The following is a 24,416-nucleotide window of genomic DNA, read 5'->3' as shown; positions in this document are numbered from 1 at the left end:
CTTTAATGGAGTGGGGGGAATATCATATCATGATTTAGTGGAAGATAAGAGTGGAGGACAGATGGAGAAGGAGGAAAAGGACAGATGGTAGGGAGGTGATTTGAGTAAACTGCTTAAATGAGAAAGAAAAGGAGAAGTACAAGAAGCTGAGAGAAGAGTGGGAGGGAATGAAGGATAGAGTAGAACTAGGAGTGGAGGTATGTGGATGATTCAAGGAGGGAATCACGAAGTTTGCAGAGATGGTGTGTGGAACAAGGAGGATGGGATGAAATAGAATGAAGTGAGTGGTGGAATGAAGCAAAGACGGTTGTAGAAGATTATATTTATTTTGTAGTTGTAGCTGAGTGACCCTCTTATTCTGTGCATAGGCTTGATCACCTTTTCAGTGGTTATAAACATTCTGAGTGAAAGAGAACGAGCATACCAGCTGTAACTTTATATTTTATAATGCGCGTGTTGTGATGCATCATTGTGCATCAGGCAGCTAATGTACTCATGAATATTTGAGAGGAGGTAAGGTACCTTGGTTAGATGGGTGTCATGTGGATTGTCTTAAAAAGGGAGGCACAGTGATGATGGACTAGCTGGTAAGGTTGCTCAACATTTGTTTAAAAGAGGGTAGAGTGCCACAAGACTGGAGGAGTACCTGTATAGTTCCACTTTACATGGAAAAAGGGGACAAGTGTGAGTGTAGTAGTTTCAGGGGGATCAGTTTGTTGAGTGTAGTTGGGAAGGCTTATGGGAGGATTTTGATTGAGAGAATTAGGAGAGGAACAGAAGGAGTAATTGGTGAAGAATAGTATGGGATTAGGAAAGGTAGGGGTTGCATGGATCAGATTTTTGTGGTAAAACAGATATGTGAGAAAGCTTTAGGAAAAGGTAAGAATGTTTTTTGGGCTTTTATGGATTTAGAAAAGGCTTATGACAGGGTAGGCAGGAAGGCATTGTGGGAGATACTGTAGATATATGGGATACGAGGAAAGCTTTTAACCTCCTCAGTATGGGCCAAAATCTCGCGGGCAGCATTAGCTGCCAGACGTATGATGTGTCGTAATAATACTCGCATCATAAAATATGGTCACCGCTTATATTGATCGTTCTCTCTTTCACCCGTGAATTTTGATAACCATAGAAAATGTGATGAAGACAGTTTAGAGAGTATGTCATTACGCAGGGGCAACTACAATATAATCAAGACACCGATATGGCAGCCTTGCGTATCCACTTGCTCCTCATGCCGCCTACGTATGCGGCACCGTATGGAAGGGGTTAAGAGCAGTCAAAAGTTTTTAAGAGAGTAGTAGAGCGTGTACTAGGAAAAGTCTTACGACAGGGTAGACAGGAAGGTATTGTAGAAGGTACTGTAGATACATGTGATAGGAGGAAAGGTGTTAGGGGCACTCGAGTTTTTTTACACGAGGGTAAAGCCCATGTTTGAATCAGAAATGGAGAGAGCAAGTGGTTTGGGGTAAGGTGGGACTTTGCTGTCATGTGGCTGTAAAAAAGCCAGTTGTTGTTTACTGATGACACTATGCTTGCAGCAGGATCAGAGGAGGGATTAAGGAAGTTAGTGATGGAGTCAGGGAAGGTGTGCAAAAGAAGGAAGTTGAAGATAAATGTGGGTAAAAGTAAGGTGATCAGATGTACAAGAGAAGAGGATGGCAGCAAATTGGAAGCAAGTATTAACCTCTTCACTCCGGGGCACATCGCACGTCTGGCAGCATTAGCTGCCCGATGTGCGATGTTGCGTCATAATAATCGCATTATAAAAAATAAAGTCACTGCTCAATCGTTCGTTCTCTTTCACCCGTGAATTTTGATAACCATAGAAAATATGATGAAGCCAGTTTAGAGAGAATGGAGGTTACGTAGGTACGACTACAATAAATATAATCAAGATGCCGACATCAGCATCATCACGTACCCACTTGCTCCTCATGCCGCCTTCGTAGGCGTCACCATATGGAAGTGGCTAAGGGAGAGAGATTGGAAGTGGATAGTTTTAGATACTTGGGGGCGAATGTAGCAGGAAAGGGAGGAATGGAGATGGATATAGAATGTAGATTGTGAGAAGCAAGTAAATGCCTTGGTGGATTAAAAAGTGTAAAGAGAAATAGACATTCGGGAATGAATGCTAAGAAGAGATGAAGGAGTGATTGTGACGACAGTACTGTATGGGGCAGAAACATGGAACAAGGAACATGACATAAATATGTTTGAGAAAAAATGCCAAAGGGGTTACCAGGCTGGAAAGAGTGAGAAATGAGGAGGTGAGGAGGAGAATAGGGGTGGAAAGGGAGATGGTAGATGGGGTTCATGAAAGAGTATTGGTATGGTTTAGTCACATGGAAAGAATGAGTGAAGGACAATTAGCAAAGAAGTGTAGAAGGCAGAGGTAGATGGAGTGAACAGGAGGGGGCAACCAAGGATAAGATGGATGGATGGGGTAAAAGGGGAATTGGGAAAGAGAGGGAAGCATGTTGAGGAAGGGAGAAGACAGAAGATAAGGGTGAGTGGAGAATAGTTGTGTATGGATGATGCTGTGATGCATGGGAGGGAGTGGGTGTGGGATGGGGTGAGGGGATGGGGTGAGGTTATGGAGTACGTGTGAATGATATTCTGATGCAGCCCGAAGGGATCCCCCCACCCCACACACACACAGTCTTCTTTTTTTCTGCATGAGAGGATGGAGAGAGGGGGTCACTGATTAAATAAAGTATCCTTGCTGTGGATGTGCTGTGTCTTGCTACATCACTTCTGACCCAGGGCAGTGGGTGAGATGTAGGGATGACCTATCATCCAAGAGGAGCCAAGAAAAGAGGAGGGAGGGGTGGTGAATGGGAATGGAGTATGTGGGGATGATATGGGTGAGAGTGGATTTATGCCTTTGAATTTGGCTACCTCCCTTGTAAGAGGGAAAAAGCCCTTTGTGTATGCATACATAAGCAAAAGGCCCTTTACCACCTCTTTATTTTTTGTCAAAGTACACACCACTTCAAATACATTAAAAACTTTTTACTACTTCTTTCATCTCAGTACCTTATGCAGAATACCTATGTTCTTTGCAAGGATTTCTTTAAGCTATTTCAATTCCCCATACAGGATACTGACTTTCTTTTTTGCAGTCAATACTCTAGGAATTTTATCAACTTCTTTACAGACCAAGTTACTCAACATTCTTTTACTTCCCACCCAACAAAAAAGAATGCCAATTGCTAACTTCTACAATCCCTTCTGTTTTGCTGCTCTCCTTAAATATTTCCTTTACTCCCTTTAGAGCTCAACTTTTTTGGCGTGTTGTTGTCCTCTAGGACAGAAGCACTGGATATTTCTGACAACATACTTGTCCCATCAACCATGTGTATAAGTGGCTAATTTTTTCAAACAAGATACAACCAATATAATGCAATCATCAAGTCAACAAGTTTGTCAATAGCTTTACCTTCCATAACAAAGCCCCAAGTTCTGCACTTGACAAAATTAACTCACCAATGACAAAAATAAAAGCTGTTTGAGTGGCTTCAACCTACAGATAAAGTAACTGTTACATCATATGTCCAATACAAGGGGAATCTTTCATTTTACCTTTTTGCTCAAATAGATGTTTTTCCTTTTTATCTTGCGTTGTGCCAGTGGGATTTTTGGCCTGTTGAACTCATCTGGTTTCTTAACTCTGCAAAATCAATTAGCAAAAGTTAACAGGATTTTACTCAACCAAACAGTGCACAAGAATTTTAATAAAATACAATTTCCCCTCATTGAAGAGCATTCTAGAATAAACCATAATCAACATGTCCAAAATTACCCATAACATCAAAATAATTGATCATACACTCTCATCCTTGCACATTTTAAATTTGCAATGGGCTGAGACACTAAAACGGAAAAAGACAGTTTTTTACACTAGTTCCAATTACCTAAATTCTAATTTATTGAATTTAATGTCACAAACTCCCCTTATCAGGATGCTAGGGCAGTGCCCCTTACAGAGGACTTAGTAGTATGAAATTTAATGAACCATGCCCTTGGTCAAACTTTCCTGTGGCAGAATTCAAACCACCATCACCTCAATCTCCATCACAAGTAGAGACACCCTAGCCCACTTCACCAGTGAGCATTTATGATTTTTATTATGGATTCTAATTTCTGGTACAACAAAAATATCCAATTTGAGAAAGGTTACCTACCTATAAATACGAACAAGCCAGTGTTCTGTGGTGTAAGCCTCTTCTAAGTACGTGAGTTTGAAGTCCTTATTGCCAATGATGGCATTTCTTGTGCGATCAAAGCCAGGTGGGGTACGGAAGTCGAGCTTCAAAACAAAATACATGTTCTAATTTAATTTTGTTCACAGAGTATATACAACAAAGCTTCCTCTGCTTTCTCATAGCAATAAAATTGTGACAATTATATTTATACTGGAAATATCATATCTTATTCAATATGTACTAAAAATTCAGGAGAAGCAAAGAAAAGAGGGAGGGAGAAGTGGTGAACGGGAGTAGAGTATGTGGGAATGAAATGGGTGGGAGTGGATTTATGCCTTTGACTTTGGCTACCTCCCTTGTATGGGGAAAAAAGCCATTGGTACATGTATTAAAAAGGAGGATCAGTGAGGCAAGAGGGTGACAGTATGAAGAAAAGGAGAGGAGATGGAGAGGGAGGAAAGCAAAGTGGAATGGGTGGATAAAGTGGGAGAAAAGAAAAAAAAATAGAGGAAGAAGATAGGGAAGGAGGAAGGAGAAAGGAGAGGAGAGGAGAGGAGAGGAAAGAAGAGACGAAAAGAGAGGAGAAGGGAGAGGAGAAAGGAGCAAAGAGGAGAGGAGAAAGGAGGGGGAGAAAGGATGGGGAGAAAGGAAGGGGAGAAAGGAAGGGGAGAAAGGAAGGGGAGAAAGGAAGAGGAGAAAGGAAGAGGAGAAAGAAGAGGTGAAAGAAGAGGAGAGGTTGTGATGCTAGGCTGGTTTGGAGGGTCTAGGATTACATGGCTGAAACTCACCTTCAGTTCTCCAAAGCGAAAATAGGACAGCTTGTACATGAGGCAGTTGAGTAATGTTTGTGAGCCCTGTGCATCAACTCTGAATTCTCCTCGATCTGTAAAGTAGTCGCTCTCCTACGAGGGAAGAGAGTGTAAATAATTATGCTCTTGTTTTATCTGAATTTACCTTATTATAACAATATGTGTAAAATTATACCAAACAGAGCTTCCAAACTTCATGAAACTCACTTATCAGCAGAAAGGAGAATTACCCCTCCCTCCCCCATTTAATGACATTTAAAAAAAAAAAATACCTAAGGCTATCCAGGATTAAAAAAAAAAAAAAAAAAAAAAAAATCACAAGAATTTCTTAATTTATTTTAAGAGAACAGCATTCAATAATTGAAATCTTCCCCAAAGTTAAGCAACATGTATCTACCGCATCCATACTAATTTTCAAAATGGTAAGTTGAAAAATAGTTGTGCTATTATGTACATACATACATACATATACCAAGGCTTTTTCCCCCTTACAAGGGGGGTAGCCAAAAAGAAAAAGGCATAAAATCATTCCCACCAATTCCATCCCTGAATACACTCCACACCCCTCCACCCTCCCTCTTATCTTAGCACCTCCTGAATGACGGGTCATCCCTGCACCTTGTCCACTGCCCTGGGTCAGAAGCAGTGTCGCAAGACACAGCACATCCACAGCAAGGCTGCTTCATTAAATCGGCGACCCCCCCCTCTCCGTCCCCCCATTGCATAAAATGAGAGGATGGGGAGAAATCCCTTTGGGCTGCATCAAATTTTGCTCACACATACAACCTCACCCCCCATCCACCCGCCCATTCCACCTCATGCAATCACAACATCATCCATATACAACCATTCTCCATTCACCCCTGTCTTCTGTCCTCTCCCGTCCTTCCTCAACAGACATTCCCCTCTTCTCCAAAGCCCCCTTCACCCCATCCATCCACCTCATCCTAGGACGTCCCCTCATGTTCACTCCCTCCACATCTGCCTTCCACACCTCTTTTACTAGTCTTTCTTCACTCATTCTTTCCATGTGTCCAAACCATCCTAATACTCTTTCATCAACCCTATCTCCCAGCTCCTTTTCCACCCCCGTTCTCCTCCTCACCTCCTCATTTCTCACTCTGTGTGTGCTATTATGTAAAACACCAAAGTAATTTTTTTCATTTTCTTCAGCACTGATTGATTTCATACCTCCAAAAATAATTATTATATTTCAATGAAACTTTAGGATTTTATACTAAAGGTACAAAGGAACACACACCAAAAATCATTAAGATAAGAAAAAAATTAATGTCAGCTACTAAGTACATGGCAGTGTCTCACCTTAAAACATCTATATTATAGTGACCTATAATCAACCCAGAATCTGTGCCAGCACCCAAGTCAACACTAAACACAGCTGCTTGGGACCCATGGGTCTCCTACAAGAGACCTGGGGTCAGCAGATTGACTGAATGTAAACTCATAAACCTTCCTGACCATCCTCAGTTAAAAATCTACAACAACTATGAAATTGACACTATAATAAAGAAAAATTCCACACCATTCACAACAGTAAAGTTAAGGATGCAACTGTGGAAGTGACTATAGCTTTACATTTGCATAGTAAAATTCAGAAAGGCCTATAGGACTTTTGGTGGTGAATACATGTTCCACCAATTATATGCAAAAGTGAACTTACTCTTATCTCCTTTGGATGTTCCCCTTCAGCAATGCGGACCATCCATAAGAATTTGTTGATATCATCCCCTGAGTAACCAATCACCCCTCCAAAGATGACTAGAACGTAGTCCACATCTAAAGATGTCATGATGTGGTATGCAGCAGTTTCATTGGAGGACATGGCCTTGCCCACAAGAGCAATGTGTGAATTATTCCAAGTGTTATTGTCAACCAAAGTTGTACGGTTTGCCATTCCTGCAATTTGATAGCCATAGTCCCACCAAGACATGACCCGTGCACTGTCATCAGTATTTTGGGAGAGCCAATAATAGGCTTCTCTGAAGTCATCAAGAATTTGCCGACTCCTATGGAAGAAAAGAGGTGATCAAATACTGTTACAATTCAATTTTAAGATTTCTGTGTGTGTGTGCATGTGTGTGTGTGTATTTACCTAGTTGTATTATATGGGAAGGGAGCTATGCTTGTGATGACCCATCTTTGTATCTTTCAGCATCAAGTTTATTCTTAAAATCGTGAATAGTATTTGCACACCCTGTTTTTTCATCTAACACGTACGTGTGTGTGTGTGTGTGTGTGTGTGTGTGTATTTACCTAGTTGTAATATACAGAAGGGAAGCTATGCTCGTGGTGACCCATCTTTGTATCTCTCCACATCAAGTTTTATCTTAAAATCTTGTATAGTGTTTGCACATACTGTTTTGTTGTCTAATTTGTTCCATGTATTTATAGCTCAGTGTGGGAAACTGTTCCTTTTCAAGTTTCTTCTATAACTGTCCTTTTTCAGTTTTTTTCCGTGTCCTCTCATTTTACCGTTGTCCCACACTAACAAGTCGTTCCTGTCTAAAACTTCCATTCCTTTCATTATTCTGTAGATAGTCAGCAAATCTCCTCTTTCTCTTCTTTGTTCCAAAGTTGGTAGATTCAATTTGGACAGTCTTTGCTCATATATTAGTTCGGTGAGAGTCAGTGCTAGTTTGGTTGTCACTCTTTGTATTCTTTCTAGTTTCTTAATATTCTTTTTGGTACTGGGTGTCCAAAGTGATGCTGCGTACTCAAGTTTTGGTCTTATTAGTGTAGTTTGTGTGTTGTGTGTTGTGTTGTGTTGTGTGTTGTGTTGTGTTGTGTGGTGTGTGTTGTGTGGTGTGTGGTGTGTGGTGTGTGGTGTGTGGTGTGTGGTGTGTGGTGTGTGGTGTGTGGTGTGTGGTGTGTGGTGTGTGGTGTGTGGTGTGTGGTGTGTGTGTGTGTGTGTGTGTGTGTGTGTGTGTGTGTGTGTGTGTGTGTGTGTGTGTGTGTGTGTGTGTGTGTGTGTGTGTGTGTGTGTGTGTGTGTGTGTGTGTGTGTGTGTGTGTGTGTGTGTGTCCGAGTGTAAACAAACTATTTCTCTATGTAATACAGAGCTTAATTAACATACTTCTTAATACCTACAAGGATAGTGCTCTATTTTAAATACTTATAATTTATACAAATCTGTTATAACTTATAATTTATACAAAAATTGTCCATATATAAATTCTACTTTTAACCCCAACATATAAAGTGCATTGAGTTATAATAATACATTATTCCTTAAATAGAATCATAGATGTCTCCATCTATTGCACTTACCCATCCTGGCTGAATGATGCTAATACAATGGAAGGAGATGAGTAAGCATTTGATGTGACCCATGTGCAGTGGACGGAAAACATCATCAAGATCATGAGTGTTGCCACGATGACCATACTGCGAATATTCACTCCAAGGCCATCATTGCTGGACTGATCATAAAAATATTAAATTGTATCAACTGAAAGAAAATTTGAAATATATCTTCCAATTACCATTTCATGCTCTTGTATATAATAAAAGAAAAACATTAGTTAGATCTGTAAATAGCCACAACTTCCATATTTCAGACACCTTCATTCACAATTCCTAATCTACAACTCTGATACAAGATATTTGATTATCAATGAAAGTAACATTCCATGCAAGGGGGCTCTGATATAACAATCTCCATGACACTTCTGTTCCCACAGTTCATTTTATACATACATACATATACCAAGGTTTTTTCCCCCTTACAAGGGAGGTAGCCAAAAAGGGAAAGGCATAAAATCATTTCCACCCATTCCATCCCTGAATACACTCCACACCCCTCCACCCTTCCTCTCATCTGAGCACCTCCTGGATGACGGGTCATCCCTGCACCTTGTCCACTGCCCTGGGTCAGAAGCAATGTCGCAAGACACAGCACATCCACAGCAAGGCCGCTTCATTAAATCGGCGACCCCCCCCTCTCCATCCCGCCATTGCATAAAAGGAGAGGACGGGGAGAAATCCCTTCGGGCTGCATCAAATTTTGCTCACACATACTACCTCACCCCCCACCCCCCTGCCCCTTCCACCTCATGCAATCACAGCATCATCCATATACAACCATTCTCCATTCACCCCCGTCTTCTGTCCTCTCCCTTCCTTCCTCAACAGACATTCCCCTCTTCTCCAAAGCCCCCTTCACCCCATCCATCCATCTCATCCTAGGATGTCCCCTCATGTTCACTCCCTCCACATCTGCCTTCCATACCTCTTTTACTAGTCTTTCTTCACTCATTCTTTCCATGTGTCCAAACCATCCTAATATTCTTTCATCCACCCTATCTCCTCACCTCCTCATTTCTCACTCTATCTAGCCTAGTAACCCCCATCATACTTCTCAGACACCTCATCTCACATTCAAACTCCTTCTCTCTTCTTCTCTTATGTTCCATGTTTCTGCCCCATACAGTGCTGTTGGCACAATCACTCCTTCATACAGTCTCCTCTTAGCATCCATTCCCAAATGTCTATTCCTCATTACACTCTTTAATCCACCAAGGCATTTACTCGCTTCTCTCAATCTACATTCTACCTCCACCTTCACTCCACCTTTTCCTGCCACATTTGCACCCAAGTCTCTAAAACTATCCACTTCCTCCAGTCGCTCTCCCTTAATGCTCACTGTTCATTTTATACAGAACCATATTTTTTTTGTATTCTCCAATTTATAAAATTCCTACACTTGTATTCATGTATAGCCATGGCCAAAGGAACTGGGGCAATGGACTAATGGACTAATTGAGTGCAAGAGAAAGATAGGCACACAGTCCTATGCAAGATCCTTGAAACAAGCCATTTCTCACAGTAATCACACACACAGCCCACCAAATGCCATATAATCAATTTAATTGTTGCTTTAAGCCCCACATATTCTCATTCATATTCTATGTAACATGGGTGATTCATCATACCATCTCTGCAACACAAATTTCATCTTGTCTTCCATGCATATACTGTTATGCAAAAGAAAACTTTCTAAAGCCTTTCACTGTGTAACACAGCTTGTATATTCTATTCCTGTTCTCACAAAATGATTTTATTCCACTCAATGTAGCCTTCCATAGTCAAGGAGTTACAATTTGTGTGGTTAACTTTTTTCATTGCAAAAAGCAACCTCTATCTATATACCAAAGACTTCTTCCCCCATACAAGGGAGATGGCCAGCCAAGGCAACTTGATGTGTTTTACTCATCTTGCCAGATTTTGTTCAGCTGAGGAAACTTCCTACAATCAAAGGATCAAGTTGCAATCTTCACAGAGAAAGGGGGAAACAAGGGTGATGGATGGGAGTGGAATGGGTGCATGTGGGTGTGCATAGGTATGTGTCTTGACTTGATTCATTCCCTTATAAGGGGGAAGAAGCTGTTGGTATATAGATAGAAATGTTGCCATTACTTTTTCAATAATTCTTAGGTTTTATTCACTTCTACAGCTTTTTACTTATAAAAAATACTGGGAATTTTTTTCATTTTAAGTAATACTTAGCATACACTTAACCTATCATGTAAAGTTAGGCATACAGTTCATGGTTTACATGATGGTGGCCTTAATCAATATAAAAACTAAACAGCACCAATGCACTAGATGGCCAACCTATATAACAGGTGTCATCTTTCTCATGCACATTATACTTCACTACAAAGTGCCAAAAAATTACTTTGTCCAATCTACTTTTGAATATGCATGAACAATCCTCTGCCTTTTTTTTTTGTCTGTAAACCATAAGCATCACAATCACTATCTATTGATGTGGTACACACAATTAACCACTGTGCATAGGCCATGGAGTACACTTTGTTAGTGGACTGATACTAAGCTCACTTTCAATGACATGTACAGATAAATACTGTATACTGAATATCAAATCTTGGTCACTTATATCCCATTTTTTTCTCTCTCTAATTTTTAAGAAAATACCCTACCTGTTGCTCATGCTTCATTTTCCTCAATTTGCCAGCCTTGTCATACTTATTGTTCTTTTCTGCATCTTCATCATCATCACTTGAGTCTGCCCCTTGAGGTCTTGATGGTTCTTCTTCCTGTAAACAAAATGACCAAAAATATAACAGATTGACTGGGATAAATGTACAATAGAACATCAACAACAATACATACAAACTAATTTTTTCCCCTTATATGGGGAGTGGCCAAGTCCACATACACACAGCACCCCCTACACTATCCCACATACATTAACCCCTTCCATACGGTGCCGCACACGTAGGCGTCATGGGGAGCGAGTGTATTCGCGAGGCTGCCATATCGGCGTCTTGATTATATTTATTGTAGTCGCCCCTCCATAATGATATTCTTTCTAATTCTTTTGTAATCGCATTTTCTATGGTTATCAAAATTCACGGGTGAAGAGAGAACGATCGATATAAGCGCTGACTATATTTTATGATGCGAGTATTATTACGACACGTCATACGGCTGGCATTGGCTGCTGCCACCGAGATCTAAGTCCATGACGCCTACGTGTGCGGCACCGTATGGAAGGGGTTAAATACCCATTCATCAACCCCATTTTAGCACCTTGTAGATAAAGGACTATCCTTGCTGCCACCCTATCCCCCTCAACACATACATACACACACTGTTTGGTCCAAAGCAATGCAGCAAGATTTGTCACTTCAACAACAACAGGGCCTGATAGTTGGTTCACCCCATTGTTTCATTAGATCACTGACGACAACAATGACCATCACCATCACAAACTCCCCCTACTGAGAGGCTAGAACAATGCCCCTTACAGTGCATTTTGTAGCATGGAATTTAATTAATCAATCCCGTGGTCCAACTTCATTGGTGGGGCTTTGAACTGCCATTCCCTTGAACATCGCCACAAATAACAATGCCCTGAACCACTAGACCACCTCATTCTCAGTCTTCCTCTCAAGTTCACTCAATCCGTTTCTGTTTTTTACACTCTTTCTACTACTCTTTACTCACTCATTATTTCCATATGCCCAAATCATCTCTGCACTCTTTGACCTACTCTACTTTCTAGCTCTCTCCACCCACAGTTATTTATCTCACCTCCACATTCTCACATTTATCTTCAGCTTCCTTTTTTCACACACCTTCTCAAACTCTGTCACTAACTTCCTCAATCCCTCCTCTGATCCTGCTACAAGTGCAGTGTTGTCAGCAAACAACAGCTGGCTCACCTCCAGCTTTTCTCCATTTTCTTTAATCATCTCCAACCCCTGACCCAGTACCCTTGCATTCACCTCTCACACCACCCCATCCATGTAAAGATTGAACAGCCAGGGCGACAAAACACACCCCTGACGAAGTCCCACCTTTACCTCAAGTAAAGAATGAGTGAAGAAAGATTAGTAAAAGAAGTGTGGAAGGTGGAGGTGGAAGGAGTGAATATGAGGGGGCGTCCTAGGACGAGATGGATGGATGGGGTGAAAGGGGCTTTACAAAAGAGAGGAATGTCTGTAGAGGAAGGACAGGAGAGGGCAGAAGATAGGGGTGAATGGAGAAGGGTTGTATATAGATGAGGCTGTGATGCATGAGGGGGAGTGGGTGGGGGATGGGGGTGAGGAAGTATGTATGAGAAAAAAAATTTGACGCAGCCTGAAGGGATTTCTCCCCGTCTTCTCCTTTCCTGCATGTGGGGGTGTCTCCGAATTTATGAAGCGGCCTTGCTGTGGATGTACTGTGTCTTGCGACACTGCTTCTGACCCAGGGCAGTGGACAGGATGCAGGGATGACCCATCATCCAGGAGGTGCCAAGGTAGGAGGGAGGGAGGAGGGTGGTGGGGAGTGGAATATATGGGAAATGAAATGGGTGGGAGTGATTTCTATGCCTTTTTTTTTTTGGCTACCCCCCATGTAAGGGGGAAAAAGCCTTTGGTATATGTATGTATTCTCCTTTTCTGCATGAGGGGACAAAGAGGGAGGGGGTCACCAATTTAATGAAGCAGCCTTGCTGTTGATGTGCTGTGTCTTGTGACACTGTTTCTGACCCAGGGCAGTGGACAAGATGCAGGGATGACCCATCATCCAGGAGGTGCCAAGATAAGAGGGAGGGAAGAGGGTGGAGGGGAGGGGAGTGGAGTGTGATAGGGATGGAGTGGGTGGGAGTGGTTTTTATGCCTTTGTTTTTTGGCTACCTCCCTTGTAATGGGGAAAAAAGCCTTTGGTATATATTTACATACCAATTCTCTTTCTTGACACATCTTCACCATCATCTCTTCACTACAATTTATTCCCAAAACTCCACACTTACCAACCACTCTGTCAATTAGTTCATTCCCTACGCCTACATTAAGGTCTCTCAATACCACTACAGTGACATTTCTCCCTAATCCCTCTATACACTCATTTAAATCCATCCAAAAATCCTCCCTTTTCTCTACACTATTCTCACTACCAGGCCCATATGCACTTACAAAAAAACACATCTCCCTTCCCAGTTTCACTTTCATCCACATGAACCTTAAAGAAACCTCCTTCCACTCCACCACACACTTACCTATCTCTTCACTCACTAGTATAGTCACCCCTTTTCTCCCTTGTCCTCTCTTCACTCCTAAATCCTCCCAACTATGAGTACTCTCTCAAACAAGCCCCTCCCTTTCAACTTAGTTTCACTCAATGCCAACACCACATCCTTTCTTCTTATAAACATACTGCCTATCTCTACCCTTTTACTATCATCTGTACCACATCCACACACATTACAAGACCCAAACCTTAGGGTGCTTATTGGAAAACTCCTGGACCCTCATATAACTTTACTTTGTTTAAGGAATGTCCCCTTTGGGGCTAAAGGGAGAAGGATGCTTAGTCCTATCTCCATCCCGTTTTTGTCGCCTACTCAAATGGAAAGACTTGGTGGCAGTATTCTTTTCCCCCACCACAGGGTTAGGCAAAATAAGAAAATTAATATTCTGATAAATGGTACAGGACAGTAATAAAAGTAGGGGGGACAGCACAACGGAGGGACAGTCACAGTATAATAAAGTATCATTTCTCTTTGAATAGGGATTTCCTCTACAAAATAATATGTGGCTCTGGTCCATAAGGGCACGCCATATAAACCCTAAAGTATCAACAGCAAGCTACTTAGCAGCTTTTAACCCTACAATAACATGCAGCCAATACATCCATAAATACATATACCAAAAGGTCCTTTCCCCCTTACAAGAGGAAGTGGCCCAGCCAAAACATACACCTGTCCTTTATCCATCCATAACCCATTTGTTGTCCCTTTTATCTTAGCTTTTTTTGGATGAAGTCATCCCTGTCCCCCACCCACTGCCCAGGTCATAAGCAATACAGAAAAACAAAGCACCTCCACAGTTAGGCCCAACAGCCAAAGCTGGTTTATCCCCACCATTTCATTCCATAGGTAAATGTAAATTACACAAGTAAATGTAAATTACACAAGTAAATGCCTTCAAGGATTAAAAAGATTCATGAGAAATAAGCATCTGGAAATGGCTGCAAAGAGATATGAAGGGGTGATTCTGCATATGAAGCTATGTGGGGCAGAAACTTGGAATTAAAGAAAGGCAAAGAGAAGTTTAAATGTTTGAGATGTCTGAGAAGAACGGAAGGGTTACAAGGCTGGATAGAGCAAGAAACGAGGTGAGAAGGAGAGCAGGGGTGGAAAAGGAGATGGCAGACAGAGCTGATGAGAGAGTATTGGGATGGTTTGGATACATGGAAAGAATGCGTGGAGAGAGATTAGTAAAGTGTGGAAGGCAGAAGTGGATAGAGTGAACTTGAGGGAATGACCAAGGAGGAAATGGATGGACTGGAGAAAGTGGCACTGAGCAAGAAGGAAATGTCTGTTGAGCAAGGGAGAAGGCAGGAGATAGAGGTAAGTGGAGAATAGCTGTGTATAGATGATACTGTGAAGCAGGGAAGGGAGGGCAGGTAAGGACTGTTTGTGTATGAATGATATTTTGATGCAGCCCAAAGAGATTTCTCCCTGTCTTCTCTTTTCCTGCACGAGGAGACAGAGAGGTGGGTCACCAATTAAGTAAAGCTGCCTTGCTGTGAATGTGCTGTGTCTTGCTGCATCACTTCTGACCTAGGGCAATGGGCAGGATACAAGGATGACCTATCATCAATATGGAGCTAAGATGAGAGGAAGGAAAGGATGGTGGATGGGAGTGAAATGGCTAGGAATGGGTAATTGCCTTTTGACTTGGCTACCTCCCTTGTCGGGGGGGGAAAAAAGCCCTTGATATATAGATAGCTTCATTAATGGCAACTACCTCCCTTATCAATTCTATGAATACACAGCTGACAAGAATCCCTTCAGGCTACATCTGAATATCATCCATTCACAACCACACTACTCACCCCTATCTCTTGCCCTCTTCCTTCCCTACTCAACAAACATTCCCACTGCACCCAAGGCCCCTTTCTCCCTATCCATCCCATTCTCAGTCTTCTTAAATCCACTATCCACCTCTGCCTTCCATACTATTTTTGTTAGTCTTGCTTCACTCATTTTCATATGCCCAAACCATTCCAGTATTCTTTGATAAACCCTATCTGCCAGCTCTTTTTCCAAACCTACTCTCCACTTCACCTCCTCCTTTGTCCCTATCCATCTGTGTCTTCCAATGGGTGTTAAATCCTAATTCTTCCCTCATTTTCTCACCTTTAAATATAGATCAAACAGCCTGGAGAAGGCAATGCCACCCAAGACACACACAACTGGAGTAAGCGTCAGCATTAGGCGAACCATCACTCCAGCAAAGTATACAGCACTCACAGCAAACAGCACAACTGTAGGAATAAAATTACAGATAAAACCATTAAAAAGACAAAACATTACTTCTAAAATAGCCTTTTTGTGTGTGTGTGTGTGTGTGTAATTACCTAGTTGTAATATACGGGAGGGGAGCTATGCTCGTGGTGACCCGTCTTTGTATCTCTCCACATCAAGTTTTATCTTAAAATCTTGTATAGTGTTAGCACATACTGTTTTGTTGTCTAATTTGTTCCATGTATTTATCGCTCTGTGTGGGAAACTGTTCCTTTTCAAGTTTTTTCTATAACTATCCTTTTTCAATTTTTTTCCATGTCCTCGTTTTACTAATAGGTCGTTCCTGTCTAAAACTTCCATTCCTTTCATTATTCTGTAGATAGTTAGCAAATCTCCTCTTTCTCTTCTTTGTTCCAGAGTTGGTAGGTTCAATTTGGATAGTCTTTGCTCATATGTTAGTTCAGCGAGTGTCGGTGCTAGTGTGGTTGTCGCTCTTTGTAATCTTTCTAGTTTCTTAACATTCTTTTTGGTACTGGGTGTCCAAAGTGATGCTGCGTACTCAAGTTTTGGTCTTCTTAGTGTAGTTAGTATTTTCCTTATCATTTCTTCGTCCATATAAGTAAATGCCACTTTGATTGCTCTCAATAAGTTATAGGTTTCTCCGAACATCTTATTTATATGCTTATCTGGTTTCATGTCCTTTCCAATCATCACTCCAAGATTTTTCATAATTTTTTTTTTCTTCCCCAATTCTGTAATTTTTTTATATTCTGTTTCTACTCTTTCCAAATTCCATTATACTGCATTTCTTAATATTGAATTTTACTTCCCACTTTTGAGTCTAATTCCATATTGTGTCCAGATCTTGTTGCAATGAGTTGCAGTCCTCTTCCGTTTTTACCTTCTTAACCCCTTCCATACGGTGCCGCACACGTAGGCGTCATGAGGAGCAAGTGGATTCGCGACGCTGCCATATCGGCGTCTTGATTATATTTATTGTAGTCGCCCCCGTGTTTTTACATTCTCCCAAATGCGCCCTGAATCCCATTCTCTGTGGTTTTCAAAATTCGCGGGTGAAAGAGAGAACGATCGATATAAGCGGTGACTATATTTTATGATGCGAGTATTATTACGACACGTCATATGGCTGGCATTGGCTGCTGCCCGCGAGATTTAAGTCCCGTACTGAAGTGGTTAAGTAATTTTGCATCAACTGCAAAAAAATTTATATAGCACTTCACGCCTTCATTCATGTCATTAATGTATATAGCGAACATGATTGGAGCCAGTACTGATCCTTGCGGGACACCGCTTTTTACTTCTTCCCAGTTGGAGAATTTTTCTCTAATTACAACTCTCATTTTCCTCCCAATCAAGAAGTCTTTCATCCATTCCAATAATTTTCCTCCGAGGCCACCTTTTGACTCTCTTATTTATTAGTTTCCTATGAGGTACCTTATCGAATGCCTTTTGCAGGTCCAGAAAAGCACAGTCTGCCCATCCATCTCTTTCTTGTATTATGTCTACTAATCTTGAGTAAAAGCAGATCAAATTTGTTGTACAGGATCTCCCTTGTCTAAATCCAAATTGATTTGGGTTCAGTATAGATTTTTCTTCCAGGTATTTAACCCATCCTTATATGCAAGGGGGGACGGAGAGGGGGGGTCGCCGATTAAATGAAGCGGCCTTGCTGTGGATGTGCTGTGTCTTGCGACACTGCTTCTGACCCAGGGCGGTGGGCAGGGTGCAGGGATGACCCGTCATCCAGGAGGTGCTCAGATGAGAGGAAGGGTGGGAGGGGTGTGGAGTGTATTTAGGGATGAAATGGGTGGGAGTGTTTTTATGCCTTTCCCTTTTTGGCTACCTCCCTTGGAAGGGGGAAAAAGCCTTGGTATATGTATGTATGTATGTATGTACTTAACCCATCTGTTTTTGATCACCCTTTCACAAATTTTTGCTATTGTGCTTGTTAGTGAGACCGGTCTGTAGTTAGATCACCTCCCTTATAAATTGGTACAATGTTTGCTTTTTTCCAGTCCAATGGTACTTTTCCTTCTTTAAGTGATGATTTAATTATATCATATATTTTGTCAGTTAATTCTTCCATGCATTCTTTCAGTATCCAGTTTGCTATTCCGTCTGGGCCATGTGATTTTCTGACATCCAGGGTTTTAATTTGATCACCGATTTCTTTTTGTGTTACGTTTATTTCTTTCATTGCTGGGGATAATTCTCTCTCTCTAACTTCACTGTTAGGCGAGTTTTCTATTGTGAATACTGATCTGAAGTGGTTGTTCATTATTTCAGCCATTTCCAGTTCTTCTGTAAATTCCTTTTTATCTTGGCACAGTTTTTCTATTTCTTGTTTGTTTTTCAGTTTTCCATTTACATATTTGTAAAATAGTTTGGGTTCTTCTTTACATTTGTCTATTATCTTTTTTTCATAATTTCTCTTTTCATCTCTGCGTATTTTTACATATTCGTTTCTTAGTTTGATGTATGTTTGCCATTTGCTTTGTTTCTTATCTCTTTTCCATTTTTTCCAAGCTTTGTCTCTTTTTTCCTTTGCTTCACTGCATCTTTTGTTGTACCAGTTCTTTATGTATGCCTTTTCCATTTTTTGTTGTGGTACAAATTTGTTCATTCCTTCATTATAAATTTCTTTTAGTATGTTCCATTTTTCTTCTATCCCTGTATCTTCGTTTTGGAATTTTTCCCAGTTTGCATTGCGAAAGAATATTTTAAGTTTCTCAAAGTTTGTTTTGTTATACTTAGGTCTTCCTATTCTATGTTTATCATAGGAGTTTAAATGTGTTTGAGATGAGGTGTCATAGAAAGTATGATAGGGGTTACTAGGCTGGACAGAGTGACAAATGAGGTGAGGAGAATGGGGGTGGAAAGGGTGATGAAAGAGTACTGGGATGGTTTGGACACATGGGAAAAATGAGTGAAGAAAGACTAGTAAAAGAGGTGTGGAAGACAGATGTGGAAGAAGTGAACATGAGGGGGCGACCTAGGATGAGATGGATGGATGGGGTAAAGGCTTTGGAGAAGAGGGGAATGTCTGTTGAGGAAGGACAGGAGAGGACAGAAGACAGGGGTGAATGGAGAATGGTTGTATATGGATGATGATGTGATACATGAGGTGGAATGGGTGGGGGATGGGGGGTGAGGGAGTAGGTATGAGAAAAATTTGACGCAGCCCAAAGGGATTTCTCCCCGTCTTCTCCTTTTCTGCATGAGGGGATGGCGGGGGGGTCGCCGATTTAATGAAGCGGCCTTCTGTGGATGTGCTGTGTCTTGTGACACTGCTTCTGACCCTGGGTAATGAATGAGATGCAGGAATGACCCATCATCCAGGAGGTGCCAAGATAAGAGGGAGGGAAGAGGGTGGAGGGGTGTGGAGTGTGATGGGGATGGAATGGGTGGGAGAGGCTTTTATGCCTTTGTTTTTTTGGCTACCTCCCTTATAAATGGGAAAAAGGCCTTTGGTATATGTATGTACTTTAATCTTCTGCAGTGTGTAGACATGTAATTCACCATTATCTTGGATCACGTGTGCGTGTGTGTACACACACATTCAGAACTTTTTATACCTTAAGTATTTAATTGGAAGTGGTGATTTCAGGGGTTTTATTTATGACATGTGTCTGTGCTCTGACTCATAAAACCTTCCTTACTTCAGAAATGGGACTTTTGTTACATTAATATATAACTACTGATAAATTCCCAAAATGCTATGCAACTAGTTATCTTCACACAAGCTATTGTATTTTCATTCCACTAAAAGAAGTCATACAAACTTACTAAAGACTCGTTCATCATTAATATTCTTGACACAGTACCACAGTCCTACTGGGAATGTAGCCACCAAGATGTGCAAATCAAAGAAGAAACTGAACCAGGTGGTGGGTTGATGCTCAGATACAGATGCAATAATTGGAATGTGGATTTTTGCATAACCAGTGTCCCACAAGGAATAAAACCTAAAATGTAAAGAACTTTTTAGTAACAATTTTAGGAAATGATGGAGAAATACATATATATATATGTATATATAATATATATATATAAATAAATATATATATATATATACCAAAGGCTTTTTTCCCCCCTTACAAGGTAGGTAGCCAAAAAGCAAAGGTAAAGAAACCACTCCCACCCATTCCATCCTCTCCACCCTCTTCCCTCCCTCTTATCTTGGCACCTCCTGGATGATGGGTCATCCTTGCATCTCATCCACTGCCCTGGGTCAGAAGCAGTGTCACAAGACATGGCACATCCACAGCAACCTCTTCATTAAATTGGCAACCCCCCACCGTCTCCGTTCCCTCATGCAGAAAAGAACACAGGGAAAAAATCCCTTCGGGCTGTGTCAATCTATTTCTCATACATACTCCCTCACCCCCAATCCCCAACCCATTCCACCACATGCATCACATCATCATCCATACACATCCATTCTCCATTCATCCATCTTCTGTCCTCTCCCATCTTTCCTCAACAGACATTCCCCTCTTTCCCAATGCTCTTTTTACCCCCCATTCATCCATCGCATCCCAGGTCACCCCCTCATGTTCACTCCTTCCACACCTCTTTTACTAGTCTTTCTTCACTCACTCCTTCCACACCTCTTTTACTAGTCTTTCTTCACTCATTCCTTCCACACCTCTTTTACTAGTCTTTCTTCACTCATTCTTTCCACATATCCAAACCATACCAATACTCTTTCATGAACCCTATCTCCCAACTCCCTTTCCACCCCTGTTCTCCTCCTCACCTCCTCATTTCTCACTCTATCCAGCCTAGTAACCCCTACCATACTTCTCAGACACCTCATCTCAAACTCCTCCTCTCTTCCTTATGTTCCATGTTTCTCCCCCATACAGTGCTGTTGGCACAAACACTCCATACAATCTCCTCTTAGCATCCATTCTCAAATGTCTACTTCTCACTATACTTTTTAATCCACCACGGCATTTACTCACTTCTCTCAATCTACATTCTACCTCCACTTCCACTCCTCCCTTTTCTGCCACATTCACACCCTTAGTACCTAAACTACATTCACACCCTTAGTACCTAAACTACATTCACACCCAAGTATCTAAAACTATTCACTTCCTCCAGTCTCTTTCCCTTAATAATCACTTCCAGTCTGCTGCCACTCTCTCCCCTTGTACATCTCGCCACCTTACTTTTATCCACATTTATCTTCAACTTCCTTCTTTCACACATCTTCCCAAACTCTGTCACTAACTTCCTCAATCTCTCCTCTGATCCACAGACAAGCGATAGCTTTACCAGGTGAACCTTTAGGTGCTACTGATTGTGTGCAGTGACGTAAAACCAGGCACATGACCCATATATGTCCCTTCATATCATCTGCCTCATTCTCAAAAACAGATTGCTGATGACTTAATCGCAGGTATGCTAGAAGGTATCATCCAGGAGTCACATTCTCCTTGAAATTCACCCTTATTTTTGGTTCCAAAGAAAGATGGCTCTTACAGAGCAGTTGTCGACTTTAGAAAAGTAAATGCTGTGACAGAACCTGATCATTGCCTTCTGCCTGTGCTGAGGAAGATACTTCAGAGTATTGGGAAGGATAACACTGTTTTTACAACACTACACCTTAAGAGTGGCTTCTGGCTGATTCCAATGTCTCCTGACAGTCATTCAGTAACTGCTTTTTCCACACCAAAAGGGCACTATGAATGACTATGTTGCCCTATGGGACTTAGAAATTCCCCACTAACCTGCTGACACCTCGTCATCTTATTTTTTCAAAGCTTAATTGGTGATGGACTGTTCATCAATCTAGACGACCTTGTCCTTGTGTCCCAAGATTTAGATAGTTATTTTTCATTAATTGTCCCTAGTTCTTCAAAAGTTTATTGATGGTGGCCTTACACTAATCTCATCAAATGTCAATTTTTCAAATCAACCATTGAATTCTTGGGACATATTGTTGACAAAGATGGCACCCACTGTCCTCCACCTTGTTCATAATGTCCCTCAGGCTGATCACCCTGGTTGTGATAAATCTCTTGCTATGGCCTGCACTAAGTATTATTGGCCTAAGATGCACCTTGACATTGCCACCCATGTTTCTCAGTGCTTATCTTGTGCATGCACCAAAGGCACTACCAGCACTGCTACTGTACTTGAGTATCCTACTCCTGCACGTCCTTTTGAGACTGTTGCAATTGACCTCGCAGTCATCAGGTCTCCACTGCAACTCTAGTTTGTGTTGATCACTTCAGCCATTTTGTTGTACTAGCCCCAACCTATAAGTCTGCTTCAGCTGCTGCACATGCTCTAGTCTCTCATCTTCTCTGCCCTTACACCACTCTTTCTGTTCTATTGAATGATACAGTGAGTCCTCGTTATACGGTACATATGTGTTCCTGAAAACCTTACTGCAAATTGAAATTACCATATATCGAACCCACATTTCGATTTATGGCAGACGTACCATCTCCCTGCTCTTTCCTCTTCAAAATATCTAATTTTACCTCCAAAACACGAGCAGATACTATATCTGTGAATTTTCTTACCGTAAATAGAATCGAGGGTAATAATCACCCAATACCATAACTGTGAATTTACCGGATAAAGAATTACCATATGAGGACGACTCACTGTAATGGCAAGGAATTCCAAAATTATATTCTTCAAAGTACTTGCCACCAGTATGGTATAACTCAGTCATTCATAACAGCATATCACCCTGCTTCAAATGGGTTAGTTGAGCGCATAAATAGGAAGACTGTAGAGATCTTACATCATGTTGCAGGCCAGTTACATGAAACTTGGCAGGATTGGCTTCCCCATGTGGCTGTATGTATTAATGGTTCCATAAATACCTCCACAGGAAAGATCCCTTATTACATTGTCTTTGGCTCAGAAAAGCATTTACTGTATGACTTATTAGTCCAACATCCTGTTCCTGTGTACTCAGTTGAGGACTACTCAAAAAACCAGTTGTGAGCTTTCCAACTCATTTATGATTCCATTAAGAAAAACCTTCAAAATTCTCGCACTGAGATGTTGCAAAAACAGCATGTGAAAGCTACATCAATCTCACTACATGTTAATGATGTAGCATTTAAATCTACTCCCGAACACCAGTCTAAATTAAATCCTCAATTTACAGGCTTTTATGTCATTTCTGAAAAATTGCATGGCAACAAATTTAAAATATATAACCCTGGAACTTAGACCAAGGAAATCATACATTCTGACAGGCTGAAAAGGAGTAATATATCAGTACCAACATTTCCTTCCTCTCAGTTACCTGTCTGTGAGCCTGTCCCTGTCCCTCATTCTTACAATCTTCGTCCTAGGGCAGATTCCTAAATATTTGTGTACAATTTTGCTTATGTCGGGAGGGATTTTTGTTTGTAACCCTACCCTATGCGTAAGGAGGGAATATAATTTATATATGGGCGGTGGGCAGGGTGCAGGGATGACCCGTCATCCAGGAGGTGCTCAGATGAGAGGAAGGGTGGGAGGGGTGTGGAGTGTATTTAGGGATGAAATGGGTGGGAGTGTTTTTATGCCTTTCCCTTTTTGGCTACCTCCCTTGGAAGGGGGAAAAAGCCTTGGTATATGTATGTATGTATGAATATATGTGTAAAATTTTTAACATAAATGCCCTCTGCCTGCTGAGCCTGCTGGCCGGTTCCAGCAGTGCTACCCATCTCGTCTGGTGGGACACTTCCATATAAGACAAGCCGTTTCTTTTTCTTTTATTCAAGCCTTAATGCTGTTTATGTATTTACACATATATCTATTTTATTTGCTGTGTACCATGCCATGTTCTTTCTCAGAGGGGTCACCTCATCCTGCATGGCCAAGCAATGTGACAGTGACCACATACACACTTACATGTCAAGTACGTATAGCATATGATCAATATATATTAAGTGTTGGTATGTTGTATTGTTGTACTATTGTCCAAAATAATTATGTATAAAAAAGTATATGTATCTAAAATATGTAAATTATTCATTTAAATTGTAATTATACAAATTCATTTCTGTAAAGAACTATGTGCCAAGTTCACACCAAAGGAGCGAACTTCACCTGGTTTTGGCTGCCGATCAGTGAGTCAGTCAACACTGGTCACTTGTAAAGCACAGATATAAACTCTTGTGGGCATATGCTTTGGTTCAGCTATGTAAAGGTTTTTTGGTATATGCATATGTGTGCTATTAAACTTAACCATGCCCTAGGGGCACTCAATTAACACCACGTTAATTTGTACTTTTTTTTCTCAAAATTACATTTATTATTACATGGCTATACATTTCATTTCCCTCACACACTCCTATGGAACTAACAAGACTGTCAAAGAAATAAAGGTTTTAAGTCCTTACCTTCCACTCCATGGTGCAATTATGCCAGCCCAAGTCAAACCAACAACTGCTAAAAATACTAAAGCAGCTGCTGTTCCAGCAGATACTACAAAGAAGTGTCGAAACTCTGCTTTCGTCATAACACTCTGTAGGTACTTCAAAACAGCCACAGCATTCAACAATGCAAATACCCCTGAAAAAATAAATAAAAGGAAATTACAAATATTCATAATATGGTGATGATCATGTCATA

At 41.1% G+C, this 24,416-nt stretch overlaps 1 protein-coding gene across 2 annotated transcripts in view; it reads right to left on the bottom strand.

The window, feature by feature from the left end:
• The window catches only part of Stt3B (catalytic subunit 3B of the oligosaccharyltransferase complex), a 53,315-nt gene that overhangs the window by 15,624 nt on the left and 13,275 nt on the right, over positions 1–24,416 (bottom strand). For both annotated transcript variants that reach the window (XM_076212125.1, XM_076212126.1), the window contains exons 5-13: positions 24,185–24,356; positions 19,608–19,786; positions 15,693–15,820; positions 10,981–11,097; positions 8,306–8,457; positions 6,699–7,044; positions 4,997–5,110; positions 4,188–4,312; positions 3,586–3,673 (exon numbers count right to left, since the gene is read on the bottom strand). In XM_076212125.1, the coding sequence (XP_076068240.1) occupies positions 3,586–3,673; positions 4,188–4,312; positions 4,997–5,110; positions 6,699–7,044; positions 8,306–8,457; positions 10,981–11,097; positions 15,693–15,820; positions 19,608–19,786; positions 24,185–24,356 (1,421 nt within the window). The remainder of the gene's footprint in view (positions 1–3,585; positions 3,674–4,187; positions 4,313–4,996; positions 5,111–6,698; positions 7,045–8,305; positions 8,458–10,980; positions 11,098–15,692; positions 15,821–19,607; positions 19,787–24,184; positions 24,357–24,416) is intronic.

Source organism: Oratosquilla oratoria, chromosome 29 (genome assembly GCF_046742065.1).
Source record: "Oratosquilla oratoria isolate Oo_2021 chromosome 29, ASM4674206v1, whole genome shotgun sequence".
Taxonomy (NCBI): domain Eukaryota; kingdom Metazoa; phylum Arthropoda; class Malacostraca; order Stomatopoda; family Squillidae; genus Oratosquilla; species Oratosquilla oratoria.
The sequence above is the reverse complement of the archived record's forward strand: the minus strand, read 5'-3'. Positions and strand labels throughout refer to the sequence as shown.